The sequence below is a fragment of the Sarcophilus harrisii genome, chromosome 4 (assembly GCF_902635505.1).
Source record: "Sarcophilus harrisii chromosome 4, mSarHar1.11, whole genome shotgun sequence".
NCBI classification, from domain to species: Eukaryota; Metazoa; Chordata; class Mammalia; order Dasyuromorphia; family Dasyuridae; genus Sarcophilus; species Sarcophilus harrisii.
In genome coordinates this window covers 167713208-167725851 of record NC_045429.1, presented here as the reverse complement: position 1 = coordinate 167725851, position 12644 = coordinate 167713208, and the positions used below count along the sequence as shown (strand labels likewise).

General features: G+C 32.1%; 1 protein-coding gene across 5 annotated transcripts in view; it reads left to right on the top strand.

Annotated features, from left to right (window-relative positions):
• Positions 1-12644, top strand: part of LAMA2 (laminin subunit alpha 2) — a 747833-nt gene that overhangs the window by 315382 nt on the left and 419807 nt on the right. For all 5 annotated transcript variants that reach the window (XM_023503203.2, XM_023503202.2, XM_031964285.1 and 2 more), the window contains exons 5-7: positions 2595-2774; positions 6728-6817; positions 8072-8189. In XM_023503203.2, coding sequence (XP_023358971.1) covers positions 2595-2774; positions 6728-6817; positions 8072-8189 — 388 coding nt within the window. The remainder of the gene's footprint in view (positions 1-2594; positions 2775-6727; positions 6818-8071; positions 8190-12644) is intronic.

The window sequence follows — 12644 nt, the reverse complement described above, 5'->3', positions numbered from 1 at the left end:
TAGTGTTTTGTGCTATTATGCATTTTGCAATGCATTTCTCAAAGGGTTTTCTTATCTAGAAGACTAATTTCTCATTTTTGTACTATCAAAAAATTCCCTGCAGGAGTTGATAGCTGAAAAGGGAGCTGTTAAGGATTTAAAACTCTGCTTAAAATATTATGCACACATATATCTTCTTAAAGAGAATGATTTACCAATCAATAAGCATTTATTAAGTACCTATGTGTCAGTTACTGTATCTATAATATTAGGCAATGTAATGCAGCAATGAAATATCCCCTTCCATTCAGAAGTTTATATACTATTGAGTTATATACTATGTTATTAATTTAGGATTGAAGGAAAAACAATGGAATCAGATAAAGCTTCCTCTATGAGGTGGAGTTGGATTTTAGTCATGAAGCCCATGTATGGAAGGGCACAGATATAGGAAGTAGAATGTCTTGTGGAAGGAATAGCCTGTAGATGCTAAAAAGGGTGTGATGTCTAATAAATCTGGAAAGGTAGGTTGAAGGCAAGTTATAAAGAACTTAATATACCAAAAAGAGGAATTTTTAGTTGATCCTAAAGGTAATATAAGAAGTCACTGATGTTTATTGATCAGGGATGTACTATGCTTCAGAAACAAGACTCTAATAGCTAAAAAGGGAGAATAGTTTGGGGGGGAAATGATGAGAGGCAGTGAAACCAATTTTGAAAAACAACCTAGTTGAGAGAAGTTTGTCCAAAACTGGTTCATCTTTCCTTTATACCACCTAGAGGAGGACTCCTTGCCCTCCATTCCCCATTTACAGAACATCCTCTCTCAATTACCCAGGAACCACCACTTTCCCTTTAAAGTTCATTTGATTCTTCCTAAATCTTTGTTCTTGTCATTTGTGGACCTCTAGGGCAGTCTCTTTCCTCTTCAATAAATGCAGTACCCATTAAATTCACTACCTGGCTTTGGTCTTCTTGACCCCAAGCGCCAATCCCTTTAAACATCATACTTTATAATCTCACCTCACTACACCCCTGTTGGCCAATGCTTCATCCCCTGGATACTAGAATCCATAATTATGAATACACCTGCCTTCCCTGACAATTTCAGGCTTATAGGCTTTATTTTATTCCCTCCTGCTTGCTCTCCAAATACACAAAGGGAAAAAATTCAGTGAAGCAATAGAGTAAGAGAATACATTCTTTGGAGGTCATTTGTTCAGAGGATTGTTTGGTAGTTCAGAGCATATCAAAAAGTCCTCCAAATTGATAGGGTGCAATTTTCCAAGGCAGCTGTTCTTTTTGACTTTAGGAACACTTTACACTCGTAAAACTTATTGAAGATCCCAAATAATTTTGTTGAATATTGTAATTGTCAATATTTACCACAGTAAAATTAAAACAATTTAAAAAAAATACTTGTCCATTTAAAAATAATATCCCTATGCGTGAACATTATATATTATTGAAAAAACATACTTTTCAAAACAAAAAAAATAGAAAAGTATCATCATTTTACATATGATTACTAATGTTTTAAGGATGAACTTAATTGAAGGCATCTAGATTCTCATATTTGTTCCAGCATGCAATTTGATATATTATTTTGGTTGAAGTTTATTAAAAAAAATAGCCTCACAAATATGCAATTAAAGAAGGAATAATATTTTAATAGGCAAATAATGTTTAATATTTTGTGAAAACTATTTTGAACTGAAAGAGAAGACTCCGTCTAAAGATTAAATTCTAAGCAAAATTTGACTTTTTTGGGGAAGGAATAGATTTGTTGATTCATAAAAAAAAGCAAATGTAAAATAGTGTCTACCTCAGGTTAGAAAAGATTATAATCTCAGTGAAGAATATTTTCTTATATTTTCAATCAACAGTATTGAGTATAATTCAGAATTTTACTTCTCATCCAGCTTTACTTTTTCTATTTTAACTATTAGAATTTCATGAGTTGTTTCTTTTTTTGCTACTTTTATTATAAACCTTTATATGATATGTCAACTATATTATTAGTATAAATGTGTGTATATAGGAAGATATGATCATAAACCTAGAGCTATAAAGAATACTAAAGGCTATTTTGAACAACTTCCTTATCTTGTTATGTGTGCATATATAATTCATATCTGTTATATTCATTAGAATGTAAGCTCCTTGAGGTCAATGAATGCTTTTACTTTTTCTTTAAATTACCAAAATGTAGTAAAGTGGTGATCACACAACAAGATTAATAATTTTTTTTAGATAGATATACAAATAGATATCTCTACTAAGAGAGATAGAAATATGCTAATGGATGTAGTGAATAATGTGGATATAGAATAAATATACATACAGTCCCATATAAAAGAAGAGGTTAGATTAATGACCTCTGATAATTTATCTCTAGAGATATCTATTTGTGTTTTTACATGTGTGTGTATATACAAACACACATAAATACATTATATATGTTTCAAAAATATTAATCATTTTAATAGCTTTAAATTGAACTCATTTTTAGGATGTCATATATAGCTATTTCTAACTGTGCACCTCAGTCATCATCGGCATCCCTTTATATATACAACCAAACTGACTAATTTTATATTTTCTGTACTATTTAGATCCACATATCTCTAATCAATGGAAGACCCAGTGCCGATGATCCTTCCCCAGAACTTCTAGAATTCACCTCTGCCCGCTATATCCGCCTGAGATTTCAGAGGATCCGAACACTAAATGCAGATCTGATGATGTTTGCTCACAAAGACCCCAGGGAAATCGACCCCATTGTTACAAGAAGGGTAAGTTATAGTACATTTGTACTGTACAGAAGACCTATATCTTTTGTTCCTTATCAGCTTGGGCATGATGAGTGATGACTTCTCCTTCCTTTCCTACCTCTTTATATTATGCCTTTCACCAGGTGTGTACAGAAAGCTGCTGCTGGGTGACAGGTAGCAATGGGACATAACTCACTCACTTCATAAGTTGTTTTACTTTTCTTCCCAAGAAATATAAGATATTTATATTGGCTTCCCAACAATTCTTGAAGCCCAAGAAGCCAACCAATGTGAATATTTTTGGGATTAGAAATAAATGAGCAGCAGACAGTGGATGTCAATTGTTACTATGTTTCATCTTCGTGCCACCCCCGTGTTATTCACTCTTTCATTTAACCTTCCTTACATAATATCGACAGAGTAGACTTTTTATTACCAAGAAGCTCAATTGCAGTTTTCAAATGTGAAGTTTCAGCTGAAAAGAAAATCACACAATGCATTACTGATCATATCTGCACTATTAACAGTTACATGTATTTCAGTGATGCTAAAATACATTATATGGGAAAGAACATAGGGATTTTGAGAGGGAAAAACAATGTTAAAGAAATTATTTGCTTCTTTAGCTTTGTAGGAGGGAAAATCCTTGTAAGATTCCTGGGACAAAAAGTTAGATGTAGAATAGTGTAGCCAAGGTCAGACTAGCTCAGAGAGAAACCTGGATAAATTCTCTCATAGACCACAATGTAGAATGGTTAGTAGTCACTAGGACCCTGTTTTTCACTGCCTCCATTTCCCCATGTTCTTTGCTCTTGTCTCATTGAATTGGATTGAATAGAAAAATGTTTTTCAAGTCCATAAGATTTAAAATGGTCAGGTTCTAAAGGACTATTGAATTTCTTCATTTCAAAGATGTTTTCCTATTTTTTGTCTTTATAGTAGCAAAGCCTAATATAACATCTTATGTATAATAGAAGCTTAATGTTGAATTAAATTGAATTAAATGTGCCAAGTGAGGAATAAAGAGATTAGGTAGATAGCCCAAGGTCAAAATAGCCTTGGAAGAAAAGGTAGAGTTCAAATCTAAATCTATGTAAGTAATATTCCCTTCACTTTCCTAACCACTTTGAAATACATTTGGTTTATGATCTCTACTGATAATTACACATATTTTGAACTGTTAGAATATTCCAATTTGGAGCCCTAACTGAATTCATGTGACTTTTTAGCATGGTGGCGAATTTGTTTTACAGTGTCCTTTCAAGTAGAAAGGAATCATTACTTCATGATGATACTATGGATTGTTTGTTTGAGAGCAATCATTTCTCATTCTAATTTGGGTTTTTTTTTAAAGCAAACACTGAGAAAGACTGAATAATATTAAAATAAAACTAAATATTTTCTGACAGTATATATCTGTCAAGGAAAAAAAAATCAATGAAAATCAATTGCAGCTCTTCCTCCCTATCCTCAATGGAGCCATGCATATCTCTTCTTTAGGATAGCATCAAAAACAGAAAAGAAAATATAGAATCTTTAAAGTATCTTTTGTACAATGTCTCTCTTACTATTCTATATCTATACATATGTAAAGAAACTCATATATGTACTATATATCATGTATGTGCACACACATATATGTATATAGAAGTATGTATAATATAATATAAATATAAATACCCAATAAAGGGATACTGAGTTTCAGTTCTTTATGTCTCAAAAATGAAGCATTTTACAGAGATCTATGCCTCTGTAAAATTGGTTTGTCATCTCATAAAGTCTATCACATATAGTTTAGAACTAAACATATAGTTTAGAAAAACTATATGTATCATGCCCATGCCAACTTAGTTAATGCTGGAACCTTGGAAGGTCACCAACTTTTATAGGTATGGAAACCTCCTGATATATCCCATAGTCCAAGTTTTCTGTGTGTGAGTATCTTGGTTTTTTTTTTTAATAACTGCTTTTTATTTTTCTAAATATATGCAAAGGCAGTTCTCAACATTCATCCCTGCAAAACCCAGTTTTCCAAATTTTTCTCTTTCTCTCCACCACTTCATCCACTTATACATTAAGCAATCCAACAAAGGCTAAATGGGAAATTCTTCTAAACCAAAGAATTACAATGTTACTGAAGAAAAATCAGATCAAAAAGGAAAAACATGAGGGAAAAAAACAAGCAAGGAAACAACAACCAAAAAAACCTGAAAATACTAAGTTGTGATCCACATTCAGTACCCTTAGTCCTCTCTCTAGATGGAAATGTCTCTCTCCATCAAAAATCTATTGGAATTGGCCTGAATCACATTGTTGTTGAAAAAAACCAATTCCATCACAATTGGTCATCACATAATTTTGTTTTTGCTGTGTATAATGGTTGTCTTGGTTCTATTCACTTCAGTTAGCATCAGTTCATGTAAGTCTTTCTAAATCCTTCTGAAATCATCCTGCTAATCATTTCTTATACAACAATAATATTCCACTGTATTCATATACCACAACTTTACATAACAATCAGTTTTCAGTTGCTTGCCACTACAAAAAGGGCTGCTACAAACATTTTTGCACATGCGGGTCCTGATAAGAATATTTTTGGAAGTGCTTTCAAGAGTGAAGAGGGCTATAGATGTGTAAGCTATGATTCATTTCAAATCACTAAATAATTATTCTTTGTGTGTTATGTATGAGACTACTGTTTGGTTCAATGAATCTTTTATGTGATTATATTTTTGATTGCCAAAAATAATTTTCTTGCTAATAACTTGGAGTTCTGGAAGACTGCAAGATAACTATGAGCTCAGCCTGTAGTTAACTTCAGATAAAAGCATAATAGCACCAATAATTAAAGATAAGAAAAGAAAACAAGAAATCTTCCTTTTAATTATTCTCTCTAGCCTACTGAGAGAAACAAATCTTGTTGACTATGCTATTCAGAACAAAATTTAAGTTTATAACCAGTTTCCTTTCACTGTGATCAGAGAAAGAATTCACTGTTGGTGGTAGCTCACTTGGTGAGTTCCCATCAAATAATTAAAAGTCTGCTTTTGGACTTAGATCCACTAAGGCTTAAAAGAGATTTAAGAAACAATTAAGAAAACCAGGGAAAAACAATCTTATCATAACATTGTTATTATAAAAATAAATAGCAAATAGTGAAGGGGAGAAAAAATTTTAAAAATAGGTAAGGTGTTACAGATGTGGAATGTGGCATGCATTTTCAGATGAGATCATTGTATTATAAGTTTTATTTAATTGTTTTATTTTGTTATGAGAGATCTCACAAAGTGGAAGTGATATGAAAATGCCTGTCATTATAAAAGCAAAATATATCAATAAAACTGTAAAATCCATCTCAAAAATCACATTATTAAATATAAAAACTATTTCAATTTAACAAACATTTTTAGGAATATTATATGCAAACAAATATGCTAGATACTTGGTATACAAAGTCTAAAATAGTAAAGTTTCTTTCTTCAAAGAAAACTTTTTTTTTCAATTTCATAAATACTTTGTCAGCATGTACTGTCACAAAGACATGCTTGTTATCTAACATTAGCTTCTGAGTCCTAGATATCATAGCTAGCAAGTTATCTGTTTTTGTTAATTCAATGATGATATCTTTTTACCTGGGTGCTTCATTTAGATTACTTTTCTTAACTAGTTAAATAAGGAGCTTACATTTAGACCATGGTCTTAAATAATTCACTGCAATTGCATCTACTGCTATATGGATTCACTACTATGTGGTGTTCACTTAGGTGAATTATATGTAATCTTTCTTTAGGTTCTATTTTATGTCAAAGAACCATTTTTTCTGTCATAGGGGTCCTTCTCTGTCCTGGGAGGGGGGAACATCTACGTGTTTCTAGTTCAATGAAATAAGCAAAATTTTTGAAGAAAAATATTTACTTTTGTTTTTTCAAATTTGCAATCTCTTGTAACTAGATTTCTTGTTTTCCTTCATGCAGTATTACTATTCAGTAAAGGATATTTCCGTCGGAGGGATGTGCATCTGCTATGGTCATGCCAGGGCTTGTCCACTTGATCCATTAACAAATGTACGTATATTTATAGGACTATTTGTCAAAATGCAGTCCTGAAACTGTAAAATGTTGCATGAGAATGCTTTGCTGACAGCATGGTCTGTGAATTGATGTAAGGTCCTCACTTAGATGGTGTAACTGAAAGTGGTGCCAGGGTGAAATAATGCTGGCCGTCAGAATGATGGACTTTGAAGTCTGCCACCACAGTATCAGCAAACAGATTATTTTTTTCCCCAAAAAGCTTCAAACTAGTCCATTTGTTTTGAAAATTCTCTAGCTATGACAGCAAGCTACATGATTTAACTTCTGAGAATGCCTCCCATCAATCAGCCTGTCCACTTCTTTTACAATATTAATCAAGATTGTTCTTAAGCAAACAAATGAAAAAAGTTGGTAACTTGATAGTTATCTAGTAAATAAATAACAGTCATGGAATGGAATGCTGGAAGTGCCACATGGTAAGGAAGGTGAGATGATGAATAAGCAAGGGAAACTTCCTTAGAGTCATGTCCCAACATATTGGTAATTTGAGGTAAAGATCCCATTTGAATGTCAGTTTAATAATCCAGAAAAGAAAGTGGATATGATTTTCCTTTCCTGTCATGTGCCATTCTACAAATCACTCTGTTTTCAAATATGAGAAATGACTACTGACTAGATGTTAGATGCACTGAATATTTTAATATCACTAGAAGTAAGGATATGAAAAATTGTTCTGATAATGAAACTATGAAATGGATAATGGACTTGGAGTCCTTTTTTTGGATTAAAATGAGACAAAAGGATTCTCAAATAGCCAATCACCTCCTGTTATGACAGTCAAATATACAGTGATATTTCCTGAAAGACATTAGTGTGCCAGTGACCAGTGAGGATTTCCCAGACCCAGACTGTTGAAACCTGAACATGTCTGTAGTTATCTGGAGATTCATTCTGAGATTAATATACAGAGTGCTAAGATCCCTCAGACAAATGGATAACTTCTCAAGGCTACTAAATTTGTGATCCAGTCATGAACTAGGTAAAAAGTTCAACTTATACTGCCTCGGATTCCTATCTTTTTTTCCCTTTTATTGCCAGACCATAAAATGTCCTTAATAACTCAGAACATCCCTCCCTGTGAAAAGTTCCAAACCTGTCCTGGAATGGAATAAGATTTTTCAACTCGGTGATAGATTGGGTCTATTCCTCATTACCCTTGCTTCTCAATAGTTATCTTGTCCTAAGCAAATAATAAACAGTACTTACTCCCCCTTTCTTTTTGATTAGAAATCTCGTTGTGAATGTGAGCACAATACCTGTGGTGATAGCTGTGATCAGTGTTGTCCAGGATTTCATCAAAAACCTTGGAAAGCAGGGACTTTTCTTACCAAGACTGAATGTGAAGGTATGTAATTCTAGACTTTTCTGTATTTTAGTCACAGGCCAAGTTATTTTTCATGGGAGAAGATTATACAAACACACATACACACACACACAGATATATGTATATGTTTCCTGTTAGAGACAGTCTTTATAAATGTAATAATGAATTGAACTGAAAGTAGTTATGACATGTTTTGTGTTTTTTGAAGAAATATAACTATTTCTATTTTCAGTTTGTCTAAAGTAAAAATTGATTTCCTTTGCTTTATTACTCTGAAATCTTAATTATATAATTCTTATTTTTTTTATTCAGGGCACAAATCTTTTTTTTTGAAAAGTCATTAAAATGCACAGCATATCTTCTTCTGAAGCTAGTATCTCTCCCCATCCTCCTGCCATGGTGCCCATGGCCTTCTACCATGACTGGTGCCAGATAATCTTCCCTTAGATTTAAGCAAAATTAGGTTAGATTGATTTTCCATACACCAGACAATGCTTAAAGGTCCCATAAAATAAAATGTTTGGTGATTGAAAAATCTGTAAATTTGGAGTAATTGCTCCACAAACTACTTTTGCACCAATTATTGAATGGTTAAAGAATATAATAATTATAGCTAATAGTTAACATTTCTATAGCACTTTCAGATTCATAAAGTAATTTATATGTTATCTCATTTGATCCTCCCAATAATCCTGAGACAATAGTCTTTCTTTACATGTTAGCAGAAGACTTGTGACAATTGATATAAAAGCAGGGTTTTATAGTTTTTTTTCAGGTTTTACTAGATATACACAAAATTAAAGGATTGATAAGCAATATTAAGATGATTTCATTGAAAACTAGAGAACCATGATTTCATCTGGTTCATTTCAAAGAATATTTTTTTCAATTAGTAAGCATTTATAAATAGATATAGATTTCAAAATGAGACAATCCTTGCCCTCAAGAAGTTTGCAATCTATCATTAATTAATTTTGTAGGAAGGTGGATATATTCTATGTCATATAATTCAACATAAATCATTCTATCTTTATAATAATAAGAAAAATAACCTTTCTCCAACCAGTATTTTTTCAAGAAGGCAAATTTCTAGATCACTGCTGGTTTCAATTCCTATTTAGTCCCATATAACCTGTTTTCCCATATAATCTGTATCTATTGCTAGATCATCAGGACATCACAAATATAGATGTTCATAGTGATGTTTTTGAGCAAGCAATAAAAAAAATCAGTGTTTTGGAATACTATATTTAAGGAGGAAGGGAAGTAAATGGGAATAATTTAGAATGATTCATATTTTTAAACAAGATTAAAGTTTAAGTCCCACTATTTGTGAAAATTCCTAAAAAGTTTCTACAAATTGAAAAGGGAGTGAAGATTGATTCTTTTTCTGAAGCTTCTGAATAGTCAAGAAAAAATTAATCTTAGGTGATTAAAACAATGGAAAGGTACATAGTAGGCATGATAATTTGTAACTAGTACATGAGAAGTTAAATCATTGTTAGAGACATTTATGACTAGAAAAGGTGATAATCTGGTCTTACAGCAGGAATGATGAATAAAATTTTTGTAGTATGAGGGTTTCAGAAGTACTTACAAAATGCTAAAAGAAGCATAGGGAGACGTCTAGTGTATTGGGTAGATCCTTGGAGCAATATTTATGGAAAGATTTGAATATAAATTATACAGAATGAGAAGTTATGGAGTTATTGAAACCAGTATTGGTAGATACCAGATTGATACATTGGTAGCACATCTATTAAAATATGTTAATTCTTGCCCTTTCCACCATATTACAGTGTTTTAGAAAATAAAATTTACTTTTATCTATCTCCATATTCCTAGTAGCTAGACCATATATTTGTTAACTTGAATATGTATATACTTGTAAGATTTCAATATTCTATCTGAATTCTTAGACTTCCATGTCATAACTACTTCCTCAAGCAGTACAGTGAGCATTCTGGTAGAAGAATGCAAATGTGGTGGATACCACTGGCGGCAGTGATATAAATAAGTTTTTATAGAAACATCAGTAGATCTGTTCCATTTCAGTTCTCTTTGTTGTCCTCCCTCTCTCATCAGTAAATACTCTTGAGATGGTTAAGTTTAAGTTCTCAAGTTTTTTACAGAGAACACAAAATTGATACCATGTCTATTGGTTTTTTTTTTAAATCCATTGGATTTGGCATTGAAATTTGTCTTGAAGCAAGATGTTTTCCTTACATGTGTAAAATAGACTATTTTGACAAATGATACCATGGAGATGACTTTGTTCTCTAATCTAATGAATATTAAAAAGAAGCAAAGTGCAACATAAGAGAACATACTCACTGAATTATATTTTTTGGTATCACAGATTATGTCTTACACAGAATATAGCCTATGCAGAATCATAAAACTAAAATAATTCTCTATTAATGGTGTCATTCTGCAAATGTTTCCATTTTCCACAAATATTGTATTGATTTTATTGAACTCTGTCATACTTCTTAGTAATATACCCTATGATAGATGAATGTGAAATATGAATTTGTTCTAGCATTAGAGAAAAAACACAGTAGATTTAAAATATATGTATTGCATAGATCATGTATGACATGCTGCAATATATATGTGAATGTATGTATATATGTTTAATATTACTCTGCATATAAAGATAGACTGGGCCAAGAATTGAGCAAGAAAAATAAATTGGGCTGAATTATATTTGTGAAATTGTGTAATGTTTTATACTATGAAATTTTTTTCTTTACACTCCCTATTTCTGTAATGATGCTGTTGTATATTACTGCTAATCATAGAACATCAGATCCCTAAAAAAATAGATAATGAAGCACTAGGCAATAGGAGAGACATATATGTGGTGAAGTGAAGGAGGTTGCAACCATGCTATCATTGATGAATACTTGATGTTTTTGAGCATATAGTCTGATAAAGTATTCAGAATTCAAAGCAATTAATATGTTAATATCCTACAAAATTAAAAGAACCAGGTAAAGGTCTCCAGTATTTTGAATGACTCCTTGATAGACACAAACAAGAAATATGTATGATGGGAAGTTCTGAATATAATCTGCAACATCAAGAGTTTTCATTCTAATAAAACAATCCATCAATTAAAATGTCAAAATGAAATTATGATTTTAAAAAGAATGGAATCTTTAAATATTCTTAAGACAACTACTTCTGTCTAGGGTTGAAATTCTGGCATGGATTTAGGCAGACTGATCTTCCTGAGCTCATATTTGACCTTAGACATGTATTAGCTTCTCTCAACCTCAATTTCCTCATGGGTAAAATGGGGGTAATAATTGAACCTATCTTGTTGTGAAGATAAAATGGAATGATATTTGTAAAACTGTAAACTGTAAAACTGTAAACTGTAAAACATACTATAAATGCTACTTTTATTATGTCTGATTTTTATAGAAAAACTGTCATGGTTAAAAATAATGGGGCTAGGATAGGTACAGAAATTTGACCAAGTCAAAGGAGAGAAGGGAAGAGAGAGGTATTATTTGCTTACTATTATATGCAAGCTGAATTCTGCTAAACACTGAGCATTAAAAATTCAGGCCACTAAGGCAGTCCCTTATGCTGAAAGAGCTTACATTATAATGGAAGAAGACAATACATAAAAAATGAGTAATCAGGTATGACTCCCAGCAAGGAAATCACCTATGATGATATCAAGCTTCAGGGCAGAGGTTTTTTCCCAGGTAATAAGGCTGATAACATCGAGAAGCAGACAGAAAAAGTCAGAGAAAGACAGAGGGACAGAGACAGAGTTATGCTGGAAGCAAAGTGAGCATAGTTTAGAATCCCTCCAGTAACGAGGAACAGGGAGGTAAGTAAGAGAGGGAGCAAATCATACCTGGGTGGCTCTATTTTATACCTATGCATAAATGACCTGCTAGAAGAATTACTTCATCAACATCCCCCATTTCAAAACAGGCTTTTTTTACTCTATTCCCATATCAGGAATAGAGTTTATATTAAAAACTTTCAAGTTCTGAACTCAGGGAATTAAGGCTGCTTCTTCTTCTTTTTTTCCAAAATTTGTTGCAGCTGTGTGCCTTATGAACCAGAAAACAGGTGTGCTAAGCAGTAGTGATGATACTTAGCATTTATGGAAGAAAGGGAAGAAAGACTGAGGAATTACATTTTTCAGACTTATGTTATCTAGGGAATTTTTGGCAAAAGCATATATAGCAGAAAAAAAAATATTCTGGCACACTGACTTTATCTTTCTAACTATCACAATAGTGTGTTAATGTATAAAAAATTTATGGAGTTAATTTTTTTAAAAATTTTCTTGCAAAGGATATTTACAGAGACAGAATATCTGACTTCCCAGATTCTATTACTTCATAGTTAGGTGATTTAGATATTTCTTAATCTCAGTTTCCTCATCTGTAAAAGTGATATACTTGTGGAAACTATTTAAATAGGCAGTAAGAAAAACTGCTTTGT